General features: G+C 45.4%; 2 protein-coding genes across 5 annotated transcripts in view; one reads left to right on the top strand and one right to left on the bottom strand.

Moving 5' to 3' along the window:
- The window catches only part of RALGAPA1 (Ral GTPase activating protein catalytic subunit alpha 1), a 222,410-nt gene extending 218,690 nt beyond the window's left edge, over positions 1 to 3,720 (top strand). For 2 of the 4 annotated variants that reach the window (XM_068546053.1, XM_068546079.1), the window contains exon 40: positions 3,198 to 3,720. In XM_068546053.1, the coding sequence (XP_068402154.1) occupies positions 3,198 to 3,346 (149 nt within the window). In that variant the 3' untranslated portion in view covers positions 3,347 to 3,720. The remainder of the gene's footprint in view (positions 1 to 3,197) is intronic. The other 2 variants (XM_068546070.1, XM_068546061.1) reach the window with 2 other exon arrangements.
- A 3,028-nt stretch (positions 3,721 to 6,748) lies between these two features.
- INSM2 (INSM transcriptional repressor 2) lies at positions 6,749 to 8,419 on the bottom strand. Its single transcript, XM_068534215.1, has one exon. The coding sequence runs from the start codon at positions 8,417 to 8,419 to the stop codon at positions 6,749 to 6,751; it is 1,671 nt and encodes a 556-aa protein (XP_068390316.1).
- Positions 8,420 to 9,141: the final 722 nt, after the last annotated feature.

Raw genomic sequence — 9,141 nt, forward strand, 5'->3', positions numbered from 1 at the left:
TGTAGGCATTCGTTCCCCACAACTTTGCGAAATAACTAGTATTGTCTCTGTTTTACAAATAAGAAAACTGTCTCAGGTTAGTTTGCCCAATATCCAGCATCTAGGAACATGACAAACTTGTCATGGGTCTGTCTAACCCAGGCTCTTTCTAAGATGATGCTGCCTCTTAGTTCAATGTTAATTAGAGTTGCTTTCAAGGTCACCATAGTTTTAAAGGCTATATTTAGTAGGTCCAGTAACTTCAGCAGTTTTAAAGTGGTCATACTTGTCGGCAACCGGTATAATCAAAGCCACAATAAATAACAATGCATTGAGTTGCCTTTTACAATCTTTATAGATCCTCAAAGTCATATTCATCATGTTATTTGTAATAATAGCTCATTGTAATCAATGTACAATATATGAATCAATTTATTATTCCATCAAGATACAGACAACAGTCTGTGTGAGTACTGTAAAAATGTTATTCATAGATACTGTATGTAAAACATAGGAGCCCATACTTCTTCAACTTTATACTTGAGAGGATATATTATCAATAGAAATAAATAAATCAATATTCTTTATGACTCAGGTGATATAAATCAGTACTTAGGCAGAATAGGACGTGAAATGAAGTGTAAGTATCACATTATTCTTTGAATCTAAAATTGAGATCTATCCACCATAAATTATTTATAGAGTTTGGGTATGCTGAGTATTTATCACAAACATCATTTGCTAAAACATGAGGCGGTGCTGTATACCACACACACTAAAAAGCCTGATTTGACTCAGTTGACTGAAAGGGGGTTCCACCTTGAAGGCAGTAAGGGAGACATAGAGGAATTGCTGTTTTTGAGGAAAATATTCTTTGAATTTGGTGTACTCTAAAGCAGTGTTCTGTAATAAAACTTTCTATGCTGATGGAAACGTTCTATATCTGCACTGTCCAGTATGGTTGCCACTAACCACATGTGACTGCTAAACAATTTAAATGTGGCTAGTGCACCAAGGAGCCAAATTTTTAATTTTTATTTAATTTTATCTTTTGCATTTATTTATAAATTTTTTGCATTTATTATAATATTTAATTTTAATTTAATTAACTGTGATGTGGCTATGGCTACCATGTTGGACAGTACAGCCCTAGAGATTTTATGACTGAGTGATGCCACCAGTACAGTGAACACTTTAAAAGGTAGATGTTTAAAGAATCTCTCATAGACTTTTTTTTCTTTTCTTTTCTCCTGTTTGAACTTGTTTTGTTAGTGGGTAAGTATAACATTTGAATTTACAAAGCATTTGTCCATTGTGAAACCTCATCACCCTAATGCATTGCATGCCCAATCGTATTTCATAATAAAAACCTGATTACTGTCTTCTCTGCTCCTCTGTTAACACCTGTAAAATTCTGCACTTTGTCGCTCATATCTGTTATCTATCTTCTCTTTTGTTTTCTCACTTCTGCTCGCTACTCCATTTCTTCATTCACAACAAAGAAAGAAATGCAGTGATAGTTCTCTTCCTCCCAAAACCTCCACTAGAAAACATTGGCCATCTCAAGGTAAACAGCCATGGGAAGGCCTCTCATGATTGGCCGGGAATAGTATGCATTACCAGCAAAGCATGAGCTACTGCTCTTCACCTTCCTTCTGCCATCCATCTGCAGTGCTTCCCTAAAAAGGTCCGTGGATTCATATTCTCCTCTAGGTTTTCCAGTATGGGCCCAGTATGAACCAACGCAGATCTTCAGGAAGAGGAAAGGTGGACAGAAATATATGTCCTTCTTGTATTTTGAAGGTCAACCTCATTTCAATTAGAAAAGAGAATGTTGGAGAAGTTACTTTGAAAAGGAGGGCAATTTACCTGGATTAGGATTAGTGATAAAATGTTCTTTCCTTGACAATATATGTTTGTTCTTAAGTATAATATTTGGCCTTAAAAACTTTTAAGTGTTCTACAGAGATACAGTCTTAATTTCCTAAGACATCTCAGTAGGATCTGTACCCCTTATTGAACAGTTTTATGTTTCCTTATAAATATTCATAACTTCAGTTTAAGCCAAATGTTTCATTATATGGAAATAGTTGTATGAGTATTCCCAAGCTCAAAGTGTCAGTGTGGTGCTACACTGGCTAACAAATATGCCAAAAGTTTCCCTACAGAGTTAGGAGCTGTGTAAGTTTAAGCCTGCAACCTGTGTGACATGTCTTTGTTTGTGACACTCGTAAAGATAATTTTTATGTATGTAAGACCAAGGAAATCTGGATTAAAATGCCTCAAAATATACAGAATTGTAAAAATTTTGTTATTCTGTTATATTTTCAGACTTTTTGTTTTTTTGAACGGTTTTTAATTTTTAATGTAATTTCTTATTCATGAAATATTTGAGAGCCTACAGTGTGCAAAGTTCTGTAGTACTGCTGTGAATTAGAGAATCATAACTCAGAAATAAAGTACAAAGGTGAAGAACTACTTTGTAAATAAATGATATGAAGAATTTTCCAATTTCAACTTGTTTTGTTTCTTTCAAATTTTTATATCTTACTAATTCTACTGGTTATCTACTTGCTATGACTGGAGAGTGTAACTGCGAAAGTTTAAGAAAACAAAAGCGTTGCTTGTCAATTCTAAGTTGAGACACTCGGGGAGATCGGTTTGTCTTTTTTGACTGACTTTCAGACGAGAGCTCTTGTCCTCCTCCTTCTTCAGGGAATTTATCTGGCTCCTTCTTAAAAGCATATTTAACTACCTAGCACGTATAATGGTCTCATACTGCTAAGTTCCTCTTTGGAAACGTTTGGTGCTGTTTTGTTTTCAAGTTTGAGCAATGAAGGCCCTTTTCTTGGTTATACCCTGTACCCTAGAGATAGGAATTGGTCCTTCTCACCTGCTTCTTAAGCCCTTAACGTGCATGCTAATGGTGCTTTGGATCCCTGTCCTTTCTGACCCAAAGATTTTGCTTCCCATTGCTTTTTCTGGGGAGCTCTCTGGTTGGTTCTGGCTCTGGAAATAATGATTGGTGCTTTCTTGCTAATATGATGACATGAGCCACCAGATCACTGTCGTAACAAGCAAGTTTGGGGCTTGCTCTTTCCTCTCAAAAGACCTCACTAAGGGTTGGGATCCATGCTGCAGATCTGTAGCAGAAAAGTTATTTCTTACAGGATGAGTGGCTGGATGACTTGCACTAATGCTCTTGCTGTTTCCCACAGGCTCCTACCCAGAGATTCTACCCAGTGAAACTCCCACAGCAACGCAGGTAGACGGGGCTGACCTGGCCTCACCAATGTCTCCTCGAACTAGCAAAAGCCGCATGTCCATGAAGCTGCGTCGTTCCTCTGGCTCAGCCAATAAATCCTAAGGAGACAGCAGCCCAGCAGTGTTCAGCAGTAGCCACCTTAGCATGAACATAGCGTTAACCCTTTCAGGCTTCGTGTTTGCCATAACAACATGCATGTTCCTTCCTGAACATTTATTTTAGAAAACACTGGATTTAAATGACTTGTAACTTAGTATTTTAGATTTGGGTTGTTTATTCGGTTGGTTTTCCCCCCACACTCCAAGCTGCCGTATGGGGGGCGGGGGGGTGGGGAGTTTTATTCTACACCCTTTACCTTCCCTAGATAATTATGTCTAAGTAGTTTGGCTTTTAATTTCGTAATTAACTTTGAGACGAAATATAATTGGACAGATAGTCTCATTATTTTATTTATCGTGCCCCATTACAACTTCATGGCTCAGTAAGTATATAATTTTTTAAATAAATGTACATCTTTAAATTTAAGCATTTGTAAAGTTGTAGCAATAGTTGCAGATCTGTTAATACACAGGATGTGTATGGATTATTTATGTTATCAAAATAAACCACTTAAAATAAATGGTCTTTTAGTATCTCAAGTTCCAGCTGAAATAATTTTAGCATTAACTTTTTCTTCCCAAAGCAATGTCTCATTTCTTGGCTGTGCAGGTGATGCCATGACATATCTAAAAACCAGAAAAATCACTGTGCTGAACTTTGATTCATGTTTAGCTTCCAGATATTTTTCTAATGTTTTGCTTTTTAAATGGTATCACTGTTTTAAATGCCATTTCTGTTTTGAGATTGTGGCCCCTTATTGGCTGCTGGATCCTGGTATATCTGTGTTCTTTCTTAAGAAGTACCAGAAAGGGAGGAATGGGGTGGGGCGGGTAGGAAAAAAGAAAAGAAGGAGAAAACTTTTCTGACATAAGCGTGTGGCTTAAATTATGTGTATTATTGTCAAAGAAAAGGGAACATGACCCAGGAGTCTAAATTAATCTAATATTGTTAATACTGAACTTGCACGTGCGGGTTGGTATACATGCCACCCTCCAGAAGTATTTTCCTACAGTAGATAAGCTGCTCACATTTTGCTCACATTTTGTTTTGAACGGGCATCTCCTAAGGAAATGTAGCATGACATTGGTACTAACTGCATGTGTAAATACATCATACTGGCAAACTATAAAATATAAATTATGTATCGTCATTCATGTAGTAGCTACAAATTCGTAACAGTGGAAAAAAGATGGTATTTAATAATACAATAAAAGTATTCTTATCATTTCGTGTCCATGAGTGTTGATTTGTCTTTTTGTATTTTGTTTTATATTTTTTCAGACTTACTTAAGCAGGGCTGGATGATTAATGGAGAGATACAAAGCATAAACCTAGGTTACCTTAGCTCGTCATGAAAAATGAATTTTTAATTCCCTTCTCAGGATATACCCCACCTTATTTCTCAGAGATCCTGCCACAGTCATTAAAACTACAGGAAAATTTTCACCTTCATAAGGGCTCACCAGAAACTTTCCCCAATGCACTTGGTTAAAGCATCAATTTATCTCACCCTCATGCTTCTTTGACCTGTTAAATTTTACTTTTTTTGGTAATATACATTCAGGAACAAAACTTTTTACAGACAGTTTCTATAGCAGGCTTTCAGAGTTCCTGTGCACTTAAATTTTGGATTGCCTTATAAATAAAAACAAATTCCTATGAAACTATGTAGAAAATAAACTTAAAAAGTCCCGTGAAAGCTTATATAAAGGATAAACATGGATAGAGAGTCCCTGGGAACAAGATTAAACAATATAGACAGTTTCCCACAACCAAGGTGAAGAATTGCAGAAAAGATAAAGTAACTATTTACGCATTTCTATAGTGCTTTCATTCTTAAAAAAATAAACAGCTAATGGTTTGGTGATATGTAACAAAATGGAGTGAAAATACCAACTTAAAAATACGGAAGTTGATTAGCACAGTTAACATTTTATTCATGTTCAGATAAACTATTCACTAGCTTTTTGAAAAAGAAGAAAATATTTAAAATATATTTTCTGTTGACATTTTTGAGTGGTAAAGTATCTTTAATATTTAAAGAATAGTACATATTCTTTGCCTTTTGGAGCTCAGTCTATGCAGCCATACTTCATAGTATATATACTATATAAGGAAAGTTTCCCATTTTATTTCTGCACCATTACATTCATTTACAAAATATAGTTTCTTCTGTCTAAATGGGTCACTAAGATTATAAAGCAGGATACTGGCTTTGGGGAGATAAGAAGTGTGGCTTTTGAAAATAGGCTGTGTTCAATGGGATTCTTAAGACAAACACAGAACACAACAAAGCACCAGCTATGTACATTTATTTGGTGGTAAGCATCTTACAAATATGGGCTATCTGTCAAGCAATATTCAGCCAGTGTCCCAAACTGGCTATTAGGGCATAGGTACAGAATGTATGCTAAATATGGTAATACAAAAAAATTCAAAACCAGGTAGCAGCTGAAAAGAAAATATTGAATGAATTGCCATTCATTTCCATAGCGGATTAGAAGTATTAACATCTTCCTTAAGCTGAACATAGTGTCATATATAATACACATTATGATTACAACAGAAGCGTTAATTTGGATGAAACCCTACTAAAACAGTCAAACTTCAGGAAATGAGTTCTATGTTTCCCAAAAGCTATTTAAAGAAAGATTTAAAGTATCTTCCTGAATACTGCACACGAGAGCTAGAGGTGAGAATTTGGGGGGTGTCTCAACTCCATCCAGTAAAGAGATGCTATTCCCCACCTCCAAACACTAGCTTAAGAGTGGACTTAATAATTGAGAAAAGGAAAGTTTACAAGGAGATTTCTCATATCACCCAAAAGCGCGCAAACATCTTAACGTTTCCTGCCCACAGACACAGGTCTTGTATTTCCCACCCACCCGACGTAAGTTTGGCACCAATCACATAACTTTTAATTCACAGAATATACAATGCAAGATATCTGACCCTATTGAGACAGAAACTACACAGGCGCCTGCGATGACAAGAGGAAGAAGAGAGAAAAAAACTACCACTTTTGGTAGCTAGAATCCTTTGTAGATAGAGACATGCACGCATTCACTGCGACTTTCCATAGGAATTACAAGTCATATAGGATTCATTGGGGTCTCCAGAGTTTGGTGGGAGCAGGGGGAATCCTATTTTCGTGGGGAAAGTGAGAAGGATTTAAAGCTGATCATTCTTGACCCAGAACGTTTATACCATATACATACCTGCTCTAGAGAGGGATTTTACATTTCGCTGCCCGCTCCCCTGGCGGCACGTTGACTACTGGGAGTTTTAGGAGAGAAAATAAAGGAAGGAAAAAGGGTAACCTTGCAAGTTGAAGAAAGCCCCACAGAAATTCCCATGATCTGTTTGCTCCAAGGCCACCCTCACGATCCTCTTCGTCTTTCGCCCTCAACAGCCCGGCCGCAGTGGCATCTGCAGCAGCAGTACCTGCCGACTTTCTGAGGGGTGACACTTATTGATGTGCCGGGTCAGGCCCGGGGAGCTAAAAAAAGTGGACGGGCAGTGCTTGCACGAGAAAATTTGCTGAGCACTCCCGTCGGACGCCCCTCCTGGGCCCGGTGCTTCAGGGGGCGCCCCGGCCAGAGCGGGCAGGAGCAGCTCCTCGCGGACCGCATGCCACAGCCGGTGCTTGTCCCTGATGTCCGCCGACGGGAAGCGCGCCCCGCACAGCGGGCAAGCGAAGGCGAGTGGGGCGGCGCGTTCGGAGCCAAAGCCCGGGGCAAGCGCGCGGGCCGAGCCCGCCTCGTGAGTGGCCAGGTGCTTGCGCAGATAGGCTTGGCGACGGAACTTTTTGTGGCAATATGGGCACACGAAGATCTCGGGTCCCCCGGCAGCACTGACCCCGCCCGGCTCAGGCACCCGGCGCCCCAACACCCCCGCCGTATAAGGGACCTGAGGCGGCGAAGGCTCGGGGCGGGACAACACCTGGAGGCCTTGTGATGGGGCGCTGTCCCGGTGCTGCTCCGCCCCGGAGCTGTCCCCGGCCTGCGGGTGCTGATCCGCAGTTCTCTCTGCCCGGCTGTTCTCCTTCCCCTCCGCCAGGAAAGGTGCAGCAACAGCCCCGGAATCCGGGGAGGACGAGGTCGACGAAGGGGGCAGCTTCCCGTCGGCTGAGGAGACTGTGGCGGCATTGGCCGCTGCGGGACGCGGCTTGTGCCAGCGGCGATGGGAGGCGAGGTTCGCAGGGCAGCTGAAGACCTTGTCGCACTCGGGACAGCGGTACTCGACGCGCACGATGCGGGAGCAGCGGTGCTGAGCCAGCGCGAAGGGGTCCGCGTACTGCTCCTTGCACAGCTGGCAGATGAACTCCCCCAGCGGCGTGCGGCTGCCCCCCAAGCCCCGGGACGGCGCTCCGGGCTCCTCCTCCTTGATCTTCAGGCCCAGCACAGGGGACGTGGTGACTTCATCGGCGAAGCTCAACTTCCTCATGGCCTTTGGCTTCTTGACCCCGGCGGCCGCGGGCCCAGACGCGCAGGCCGGAGGTGCCTTGGCGCAGCGCTCGCCGCCGGTGGCCCGCTTCAGGCCGTGCAGGGAGGCCGCGAGGGGCGCGGGGTCCGGATGGAGCGCGGGGTCCGGGAACGGTGCCCGGAGCGGCAGCAGGAACTGCTCCCGCGAGGTCGGTGCTACTGCTGGCGCCACCGAGCAGGAGAAAGCGGCCACGGTGGCGGTGCCCCCGGGGAAGGACTCAGCGGAGACCGGCGAGCTGAGGCAGCGCTCCAAGAACGCCCGGCGCAGGTCCGCGCCCGTAGGCTTCGTGGGGCTGGGGCTGGGCCCGGGACCCTCCCGGCCATCCGCCCTCCACTCCGCGCCTTCCCGCCCGCCCGCCCCTGGGCTCACCCCAGCCGCCCGACAGGACGACCCCGACAGTTCGCGGGCCGCTTCCTCCTCCGGAGTTGGGGGTCCTGCCCGCTCCGCACCGGGCTGAGGGGCACTGGAAGCCTCCTCGGGAAAGGGCGGCGCCCCCTGGGGCCCCAGCAGGGGGAAGACCCGCTCTGCTAGGCGCACTCGGTACGAGCCGCCTGTCCGTTTAGTTCGCTTTACCAGGAAGCCCCGAGGCATGGTGGAGTCGGAGCGCTCGGGGGCAAGGAGTAACGGGGGCGCCGCGGGGTCTGAGAGCGGGCGAGCGCCGCTGCTGCCCGAGCTTCGCCGCCGCAGGCATGTGTCCGCCGCCTTTATAGCTGAGACGCGGGTAGGGGGACCGCCGGGTCGCCTTCAGCCGGACCAGCCAATCAGGAGTGGGAGCGGGCGCGGGGGGTGGGGCTTTCTCGGGGCTGGGCTCGCAGGGGGCCCGGAGGCGGGCGGCAGCGGGCGGGCCCCGGCGCCCGGCTTAGCTGCTGCCTGCAGCTGCCGCCTCCCTGCCGCCCACCGGGCGAAGACGCCAGAAGGTAAGGTGCAGAGTGTGAGGAAGCTCAGCACTCCCTGCCTCAGCGGCCTCCAGGCGCCGTCTGGGGTGCCTGGCGGAGAGGCCACCTCTCAGCGCCCTCCTTGCGGGCCCGGGACCCTGCTGCCTCCCGCGGGTGGGAGTCTGACGGAAAAGACCCGGCTCTGCGGTAGCGGAGCTGAAAGGAAGGGCGACGGGAAGGCGATCGGTTGGGTGTCAGCCGGGGAACGGGTTAACGTCCTCTGCTTGTATCGAGCTGATGAGAAGCTGCGACAGAGCGGCAGGGCGGCTAAATCCACCGCCCCGTGGCTACACTTGACGGTGGGAGTACGTCTGCCATCCAGTATCGATCGAGACTGCGCGCGTCTGTGATACTATGAGAATTCATCTGGGAAGAAGG

The sequence above is a fragment of the Eschrichtius robustus genome, chromosome 1, assembly GCF_028021215.1.
Source record: "Eschrichtius robustus isolate mEscRob2 chromosome 1, mEscRob2.pri, whole genome shotgun sequence".
Lineage (NCBI taxonomy): Eukaryota > Metazoa > Chordata > Mammalia > Artiodactyla > Eschrichtiidae > Eschrichtius > Eschrichtius robustus.

Coding starts and splice junctions, on each gene's coding strand:
- INSM2 (XM_068534215.1), bottom strand. CDS start 8,419: ATGCCTCGGGGCTTCCTGGTAAAGCGAACTAAACGGACAGGCGGCTCG.